Genomic DNA, 10494 nt, shown 5'->3' on the forward strand with positions numbered 1-10494 from the left:
GGCGTTGGCTTGCCAACCTAAACTTCTCTAACATGTGCTCCTGGAGAGAGGGGGTGTTTTGATAATTTTGTAGCCTTGTGCGTCATTAGGCTATTGTACATTTTTGAGACTTTATAAAATAGAATTTTTACATTATAAAACATTGGTTGACTGGAATTGTGTTCATTAACTACTTTTTTTTAATCTTTTACATTTTTTGTCATGCAGTCATCCACTGACAAGGATACAGATCTACTGAGTTTCAAGATAACGCTGAAAAATTCAGATAAACTGAACCTTCAAACCAGCTGGCATCTTAACGGGTTCTTCGAAATGGTGAATGGATTCAAAGCCAAGCTGCCTGATATCACCGCAGCAATCCGTGACTTCTTCAACAAATACCACAAAGCTCATTTCGGCATTGATCTCAATCGGGCTGCTGTAAAGTTCAGAAATGCCATAAGTAACAGTATTGACAGAGCGTACAGCGACTTCCCTAAAGTATTAGATTCTATGCAGAACTCGATCGAGCAACTGAGCCAGCAGTCCAAAGACATGTTGAAGCAAACGATGAAGAGCATGCCAGAGATTAACTGCCAGGATTTGATCAACAAAGTTACCAACAAAATTAAAGACCAGCTTCAGACTTATGAGTCCAACGTTCGGGTGGTTTTCGACGCTATTATGAAGTTCCTGAGTGAGACCAAGTTTCAACTGCCAGGTTTTGAAGAGAAACTCACCGGACAGGAGTTATACTACAGGATGAGACGCTCTCTCTCGACGGCCATCAAACGGGCTGCGGGTAGATTTACCAGCCTTATGGAGACCATAGCAGACGCGGTTGCAAGCTTCATCAAGGAAATCAATTTCAGTATCCCAGGCACAAATTTAATTTTTAATGGCCGAGAGATGATGGAGAATCTAAAATCTGCCGTGAAGTCGGCACAGGATGATATAATTCAAGCAATGAAGAGATGGGAAGGAATGAAGCTAGAGAGCTTGCTACAGAATATCAGTGATTTAATAAAACGCTACATCCAGAGTATTAGAAAGTTCATCAATTCGTTGAAGACTGAACAATTTCAGGACCTTTCAAGCTGTGTCCGTGGAATTTATTCTAAGATCAGCAACACCCAAGCAATGCAATCAATCACCAAACGGCTTCAAGAAGCAAAAACAAATGCAATAGAGTACAAAGACAAAGCGCAACAGAAAATCCAAGACTTCTACAACGACTTATCCCTAGATAGTCTTAACTCAGCCATCAGTGATGTGTTTTCATTCCTAGAGAAACACATTCGTACGATTACTGAAGATGTCATTGAATTTCTAAAAAAGGTTTCTCAGCATACACAGCCATACGTAAAGGTCAACAGCAAAAAGATAGATATCGATATCCCACTTCCTTTTTACTGGAATTCTTTTAGTGACTGGCCAAGCATGACTTAAATTTCACTGTTAAACTGTGTCAAAATACACATATCGCCAAAAGTATTTGAACACCTAACCAGGTGACATCTCATTTGGAAGACATCTCATTTGGAAAACAAATGGTATTAAAAAAGAGTGACCGCTGTGTGATATATTCAGCTATATTTGTGTCCATTTAGTCAAAAGAAAAACATATGAATTAGAAGGGGTGTCCCAAAACTCTATTTAGTGGACATCTAATTGTCATACAGACAAAACACTGTGTTTAAGTATTTGTGTATTTTTTTTTTTCATTGTACTGATATGTAACCAACTTAAAACTCTAATGGAACCTGAGTAAAATCTTGTTTGCATATAACAAAATTGGTGTGTCTTTAATAATTTAAATACACTGATCAGCCATAACATTAAAACCACCTCCTTCTTTCCACACTCACCCATTTTATCAGCTCCACTTACCATCTAGAAGCACTTTGTAGTTCTACAGTTATTGACTGTAGTCCATCTGTTTCTCTACATACTTTTTCAGCCTGCTTTCACCCTGTTCTTCAATGGTCAGGACCCCCAAAGGACCACCACAGAGCAGGTATTATTTAGGTTGTAGATCATTCTCAGCACTGCAGTGACACTGACATGGTGGTGGTGTGTTAGTGTGTGTTGTGCTGGTATGAGTGGATCAGACACAGCAGCGCTGCTGGAGTTTTTAAATGCCGTGTTCACTTACTGTCCACTCTATTAGACACTCCTACCTAGTTGGTCCACCTTGTAGATGTAAAGTCAGAGACGATTGCTCATCTATTGCTGCTGTTTGAGTTGGTCATCTTCTAGACCTTCATCAGTGGTCACAGGACGCTGCCCACAGGACGCTGTTGGCTGGATGTTCTTGGTTGGTGGACTATTCTTAATCCAGCAGTGACAGTGAGGTGTTTAAAAACTCCATCAGTGCTGCTGTGTCTTATCCACTCATACCAGCACAACACACACTAACACACCACCACCATGTCAGTGTCACTGCAGTGCTAAGAATCCCCCCACCCAAATTTATTCCACTCATACCAGCACAACACACACTAACACACCACCACCATGTCAGTGTCACTGCAGTGCTAAGAATCCCCCCCACCCAGATTTATATATATTTATATATATATATATATATATATATATATACAGTATATATATATACAGTGGGGTCAAAAAGTATTTAGTCAGTATTTGATTGTGCAGGTTCTCCTACTTAGAAAGATGAGAGAGGTCTGTAATTTTCATCATAGGTACACTTCAACTATGAGAGACATAATGAGAAAAAAAAATCCAGGAAATCCAGGTCAATAACAAAAGTTCAACTCAATACTTTGTAACATAACCTTTGTTGGCAATGACAGAGGTCAAACGTTTCCTGTAAGTCTTCACCAGGTTTGCACACACTGTAGCTGGTATTTTGGCCCATTCCTCCATGCAGATCTCCTCTAGAGCAGTGATGTTTTGGGGCTGTCGCTGGGCAACACGGACTCCACAAATTTTCTATGGGGTTGAGGTCTGGAGACTGGCTAGGCCACTCCAGGACCTTGAAATGCTTTTTACAGAGCCACTCCTTCGTTGCCCGAGCGGTGTGTTTGGGATCATTGTCATGCTGGAAGACCCAGCCACGTTCCATCTTCAATGCTCTCACTGATGGAAGGAGGTTTTGGCTTAAAATCTCACGATACATGGCCCCGTTCATTCTTCCCTTAACACGGATCAGTCGTCCTTTCCCCTTTGCAGAAAAACAGCCCCAAAGCATGATGTTTCCACCCCCATGCTTCACAGTAGGTATGGTGTTCTTGGGTTCTTCTTCTTCCTCCAAACACGATGAGTTGAGTTTTTACCAAAAAGTTCCATTTTGGTTTCATCTGACCACATGATATTCTCCCAATCCTCTTCTGGATCATCCATATGCTCTCTGGCAAACTTCAGACGGGCCTGGACATGTACTGGCTTAAGCAGGGGGACACGCCTGGCACTGCAGGATTTGAGTCCCTCTCGGCGTAGTGTGTACTGATGGTAGCCTTTGTTACTTTGGTCCCAGCTCTCTGCAGGTCATTCATCAGGTCCCTCCGTGTAGTTCTGGGATTTTTGCTCACCGTTCTCATGATCATTTTGACCCCACGGGATGAGATCTTGTGTGGGGCCCCAGATCGAGGGAGATTATCAATGGTCTTGTATGTCTTCCATTTTCTTACAATTGCTCCCACAGTTGATTTATTCACACCAACCTGCTTGCCTATTGTAGATTCACTCTTCCCAACCTGGTGCAGGTCTACAATTTTCTTCCTGGTGTCCTTCGACAGCTCTTTGGTCTTGGCCATGGTTGAGTTTGGAGTCTGACTGTTTGAGGCTGTGGACAGGTGTCTTTTATACAGATAACGAGGTCAAACAGGTGCCATTAATACAGGTAACGAGTGGAGGACAGAAGAGCTTCTTAAAGAAGAAGTTACAGGTCTGTGAGAGCCAGAAATCTTGCTTGTTTGTTATTGACCCAATACTTATTTTCCACCACAATTTACAAATAAATTCTTTAAAAATCCTACAATGTGATTTCCTGGATTTTTTTTTCTCATTTTGTCTGTCATAGTTGAAGTGTACCTATGATGGAAATTACAGACCTCTCTCATCTTTCTAAGTAGGAGAACCTGCACAATCAGTGGCTGACTAAATACTTTTTGACCCCACTGTATATATATATATATGTATGTATATACATACAGTACATCAAAGGTACAGTGGTACCTTCTAACTCAAAGTCTCCTAAACTCGAAATATTTGAAACTCGACACCCTTCGTGGAGAAATCTGTAACCTTAAACTCGACATGTTCCTTAAATTCGACGTGTTCAGCCCTTTAAAAAATGATATATTTAATTTTTAATTAACAATGAACAGCTGCTTTGTTTGTGGTGAAACATCATCAGAGTGCAAATATGAGACGAATCTGCATTATAGCAGGGTTCTGAGAAATTGTGAGAATCAGCTTTTCCAAGTATAAATGCTTATCATAAAAAATACAGCTTAACGTGGTTTAATGTACTAAAAGAATGAGACAGGGCACTAAACTTCTCTTAATTATTACAGCTCATAAGTTCTATCCACTAATGAAATTCCTCGCTCATTGTTTTAGTACAATAAGTCTATATAAAAACACAAATACAATTGAAAACAGTTAAAAATCAATATAAAATACAATAAAACCTGCACTTGACTTCATTATTGTTTCCTCACGCTTCTTAATGTGGAGATGCTTTATCTTGGAATACCGTATTCTGATTAGTAAAGGCGCATTGACATGTGGTGCACAAACGGTAAAAAAAGCAGAAAAGCGCAAAAGGTATTTTGTCACTACTTATGTAAATGTGCCTTTACTGCACGGAATATGGTATTAAGAAGCGCAAGGAAACAGAAGTAAACGTGAAGTGTGGGTTTTAATTATATTTTTATAATTAAAATGGGGGGGGGGGGGGGGCAATTGTTGCGATGATGGCCAAGGTGACCCGTTCAATGGGTAAATTAAAGCTTAAATAATTAACATCTTAAGTCATCTTTCAGTTTGCCCTCACAAATAACTTTGCACATGGAGAGACCAGCTTTACCATTAATCATAAAATTAAGTAAAGCCTTCACACTAACAATTTAATTCAGTCTTCATCAGATAGCATTTTATTTTAGGTGCAGCAGTTCCAGAATAAAGATTGGCATCGGGGCTGATGTGCAATGAATAAAGAAAAACAATTGGGGAGATACAATAAGTGCAATCACAATTCACCATTTAAAAATTACATTACTTACTTATAATTTACTTGTAACTTATATGATTTTCCCCCCTTTGTAGATACTTGCTTGATGTTTAAATTTGGCCTGGGTGGCCCTAATTCTTAAATTGCTAATTTATCCTGATCCCTACGATGACTGAATGACATTTCCCTTAATGACATGATGGAGTTGCCCTGAACTGAGGTAATGGTGACGAGATCGCGACACCAGGTTATGTGTGATGCAAGCACGTAAGTGCGAGCCCTCCTGGAACCCATACAGAATGTATTGCAGCGCCTGCAGTTCGAAAAAATAAGCCTTAACATAGGAGTCTATGAGAGCAATTTGGGCGATTTTCAATCAGAATGAAATCGCCCCAAAAGGGGTGGTACTGTACGGAACATAACTCAACGCTGATTGGACTATGATATCCAGAACAGTGTCACTAAGACAGGACAAGACAAAGGGGGCAGACACACACGCAGAGATGTATTAAACTAAAATTTATTAATAATAAAGAATGGGACAAACAAAACAAACAAGACAAACAAGACTAAACAAGATTAACTAGACTAAACAAACAAAAGGCTAAGGTAACTTGACAAAGACTAACCAAACACAGCTAAACTAAGCTAAACAAGGCTATCAACAAAGACAAAGGCTAACTAAACTAAACAAAAGCTAATGCTAACACAAATGGGCTAATTTAAATGTTACACAAAACAATGAACCTAAAGCTAAACAGAAATAAAGCTAAAAACAAAGACTAAACAGGTAAAACAGACAAAATAGAGACTACCAAGAAACAATAGCTTACTTAAATGTATAGGCCAAACAGACAAGCCAACCGAGTCAGTTCGAGTCAAACCAATAACAATAACAAACCAAATCCAAAAATAATCCCCAACCCTCTGTTTCCAGCTCCTCTCTTAAATAGGTCAGATTGGGCTAATTAGTAGCCTAGGACAAATTAGAAAGGGGGCGTAGGCTGGAGACTGAGTGTGCTCACAGGGAGAGGGGCGTGGCACACATGAGCTCATGACAGAAGCCCCTCCCTAAAGGCACTACTCCTGGAGTGCCTTCACCACAAAAAAACAAAATAAAGGGGTCCTGGACCGTGCGGAGCAAGTTTAAAGTCATTTAGAAAGTTCCGAGGCAGGCCTGACAAAATTGCTGGAACGCAGGGCGCCGATGGAAAACCAGAAGCGCCGTCGGGGGTCGCCGACGAGAGAGCAGGAGTGCCGTCAAGGGGCACCAAGGAAAGTTCAGAAACATCCTCTGGGAACTCAGACTTGAGGGCAAAAGCATCATCAGGGGGCACCGACTGGAGAGCAAAAGCGCCATCGGGGGCGCCGACTGGAGAGCAAAAGCGCCATCGGGAGGTGCCAACTGGAGAGCAAAAGCGCCATCGCGGGGTACCAACTGGAGAGCAAAAGCGTCATCGGGGGGCGCCGACTTGAGAACAAAAGCATCATCGGGGGCGCCGACTTGAGAAAGCCTGTTGAGGTCTGTTAAGGTCTGCTAAGTTTTGTTAAGGTCAAGTAAGGCCTGTTAAGGTCTGGTAAAGCATGTAAAAGTTTAGTTAGGTCTGTTAAGGTCTAGTAAGGCCTGTTAAAGTCTAGTTAAGTCTATTAAGGTCTAGTAAGGCCTTTTTAAGGTCTAGTAGGGTCTGTTAAGGTCTAGTAATGTCTGTTAAGGTCTGCTAAGATCTGTTAAGGTCTAGTAAGGCCTTTTTAGGTCTAGTGATGTCTGTTAAGGTCTAGTAAGGTCTGTTAAGGTCTAGAAAGGTAGTTAATGTCTAGTAAGGTCTGTTAAGCTCCAGTAAGGTCTACTAAGTTCTGTTAAGGTCTCCTAAGGTCTGTTAAGGTCTAGTAAGGTCTGTTAAGGTCTACTGAGGTCTGTTAAGGTCCAGTAAGGTCTTTTAAAGTCCAGTAAGGTCTGTTAAGGTCTAGTAAGGCCTGTTAAGGTGAAGTAAGGCCTTTTAAGTTCTGTTAAGGTCTATTAACATCTTTTAAGGTCTAGAAACGTCTGTTAAGGTCTAGTAAGGCCTGTTAAATTATTTTAAGGTCTAGTAATGTCTAGTAAGGCCTGTTAAGGTCAGCCAAGGTCTGTTAAGGTCTAGTAAGGCCTGTAAAGGTCTAATCAAGCCTGTTAAGCTCTGCTAAGGTCTGTTAAGGTTTAGTTAGGTCTTTAAAGGTCTAGTAAGGCCTGTTAAGGTCTAGTAAAGTCTGTTAAGCTCTGCTAAGGTCTGTTAAGGTTTAGTAAGGTCTGTTAAGGTCGAGTAAGGCCTGTTAGGGTCTATTAAGGTCTGCTAAGGTCTGCTAAGGCCTGTTAAGTTCTGTTAAGGTCTGGTAAGGTCTGCTAAGGTCTAGTAAGGTCTGCTAAGGTGAGCTAAGGTCTAGAAAGGTATAGTAAGGTCTGTTAAGGCTTTTTAAAGTCTAGTAAGGCCTGTTAAGGTCTAGTAGGGTCTGTTAAGGTCTAGAAAGGTCTGTTAAGGTCTAGTAAGGTCTGTTTTGGTCAATTAAGGTTTGTTAAGGTTTATAAAGATCTGCTAAGGTCTGATAAGGTCTGGTAAGGTCTGTTAAGGTCTAAAATGGTCTAGTAAGGTCTGTTAAGGTCCAGTAAGGTCTAACCTTGTAAGGTTTGTTAAAGTCTAGTCAAATCTGTTAAGATTTGTTAAGGTCTAGTAAGGCCTAGTAAGCTATGTTAAAGTCTAGTAAGGTCTTTTAAGGTCCAGTAAGGTCTGTTAAGGTCTAGAAAAGCCTGTTAAGGTCTGTTAAGGTCTGCTAAGTTCTATTAAGGTCTAGTAAGGCCTAGTAAGGCCTGTTAAGGTCTAGTAAGGTATGTTAAAAGAACTAGTAAGGTCTGGTAAGGTCTTGTAAAGTCTTGTAAGGTCTATTAAGGTTTGCTAAAGTCTGTTAAGGTCTAGTGAGGCCTTTTAAGCTCTAGTAAGGTCTAGTAAGGTCTTTAAAGGTCTAGTAAGGCCTGTTAATGTCTAGTAGGGTCTAGTAAATTCTGTTAAGGTCTAGTAAGCTCTGTTATGGTCTAAAAGGTCTAGGAAGGTCTGTTTAGGTCTATTAAGGTTTGTTAAGGTCCAGTAAGGTCTGTTAAGATTTGTTAAGGTCTAGTAAGGTCTGTTAAGGTCTAGTAAGGTCACAAAAATGATCATGCTGATCACTCCAGATGCTCAAACTAGCTCTGTTTCTGTTAAGAAAAGGTGCATAAATGAAAGTACTAGTTCTCAGTTTATGGAGGCCATAGCTATATCACCAACTTCAATTGCAGAGTCAGTTGATGAACTCCTGGATAACTTCAACATGAAAATATTGACTGTCATGGATGTGGTTGCCCCGGTAAAAGTCATGAAAACGTTGAGCAAACAGAAAGCACCATGGCGTAACACAATGATGGTAATAGCTCTGAAAAGAGAATGCAGGAGAGCTGAACGTAAGTGGAGGAAAACTAAACTTCAAATCCACTATGATCTCTATAAGCAAAGCCTTTGTAGTTTTAACTCGGAGTTATGCAGGGCTAGACAGCTGCACTTCTCTAAGATCATTAACAGGAACATCAACAACACCCGCACTCTATTCAACGTGGTCGACAAGCTTACAAATCCTCCAAAACAGATCACACCAGAACTTCTGTCCACAGAGAAATGTAATGAATTTGCTCATTTCTTTTGCCCCTACAGACACCTAGAAATAACATGACTATTATGTCACAATTTAATACAATAGACAAAAAAACACTGGAGAAAACAGTTCAGCATCTTAAATCATCGACATGTTGTCTCGACATACTGCCATCTGAATTTTTTAAAACTATTTTTAACTCTGTAAAAACTGATTTGCAACAAATAGTTAATGGCTCACTAGAATCAGGCGTTTTCCCAAAGTCACTGAAAACAGCTGCCATTAAGCTACTCCTAAAAAAGAGAACTCTGGATGCGTCTGTGTTAAACAACTACAGGCCGGTCTCAAATCTTCCTTTTATAGCTAAGATCATTGAGAAAGTTGTTTACAATCAAGTCAGCAGTTTTTTGAATTCCAGTGGTTATTTTGACAAATTTCAGTCAGGCTTTCGAGCTCACCAGAGCACTGAAACGGCTCTCATAAAAGTGTTAAATGATCTACGGCTGAATACTGACTTGGGTAAAATATCAGTTCTGGTTTTACTGGATCTTAGTGCTGCCTTTGACACTGTAGATCATAGAATACTGCTGGATAGGTTGGAAAACTGGGTTGGACTTTCCGGAACAGTCCTTAATTGGTTCAGGTCTTATTTAGAAGACCGGAGTTACTTCGTCACTATTGGCAGCTGTGAATCTGACAGGGTGGCTATGACATGTGGACTGACCCCCAGGGATCAGTTCTCGGACCTCTTCTGTTCAATCTTTATATGCTGCCATTAGGCCAAATGCTACAGGCTAACAACATTGATTACCATAGTTATGCAGATGACACACAGATATATCTGGCTCTCTCACCAGATGATTACAGCCCAATAGATTCACTGTGTCAGTGTCTGGAGGACATCAATAACTGGATGAGCCAGAATTTTTTACAGTTAAATAAGGACAAAACAGAGATTGTTGTGTTTGGCAGCAAAGAAAAGAGGTCTAGTGTCAGTGAGCACTTCAGTTCCCGGGCTCTAAAAACCAAAGACCAAGTCCGAAATCTTGGCGTTCTAATAGACTCAGATCTCACATTCACCAGCCATATAAAAACCATCACCAAAACAGCCTTCTACTATCTTAGAAATATAGCCAAAATCAAGGGTCTAGTGTGCCAACAAGACCTAGAGAAGCTGATCCATTCTTTTATCTCCAGTAGGGTGGACTACTGTAATGGTCTCTTAACTGGACTTCCAAAAAAGACCATTAAACAGTTACAGCTCATTCAGAACACTGCTGCTAGAGTTTTAACTAAGACGAAGAGAACTGAGCACATCACTCCAGTTCTAAAATCCCTACAGTGGCTTCCGGTTAGTTACAGAATAGAATTTAAAGTGCTGCTACTGGTCTATAAATCACTGAATGGATCAGAATACATCTCAGAAATGTTTAGAGAATATAAACCCAGTAAATCTCTTAGATCCATGGACTCAGGTCAGCTAGTTGAGCCCAGAGTCCAAACTAAACATGGTGAAGCAGCATTTAGCTGTTGGGCTGCATATAACTGGAACAGACTGCCAGGTTAAAAACTTTTCTTTTTTCTTGTGCCTATGATTTTCTTGTACCCTCATTTTACCATATTTCTTTTAATTTTTCATGCTCTTCTAAATTGTACTGTAGTGT

The 10494-nt window shown here is 40.4% G+C and overlaps 1 protein-coding gene across 1 annotated transcript in view; it reads left to right on the top strand.

Annotated features, from left to right (window-relative positions):
- apoba (apolipoprotein Ba) overlaps positions 1-1773 on the top strand; it is a 50346-nt gene extending 48573 nt beyond the window's left edge. The window contains exon 29 of the mRNA XM_063008023.1: positions 208-1773. Coding sequence (XP_062864093.1) covers positions 208-1428 — 1221 coding nt within the window. The 3' untranslated portion in view covers positions 1429-1773. The remainder of the gene's footprint in view (positions 1-207) is intronic.
- The last annotated feature ends 8721 nt before the right edge of the window (positions 1774-10494 follow it).

This window comes from Trichomycterus rosablanca, chromosome 13, assembly GCF_030014385.1.
Source record: "Trichomycterus rosablanca isolate fTriRos1 chromosome 13, fTriRos1.hap1, whole genome shotgun sequence".
Classification (NCBI taxonomy): domain Eukaryota; kingdom Metazoa; phylum Chordata; class Actinopteri; order Siluriformes; family Trichomycteridae; genus Trichomycterus; species Trichomycterus rosablanca.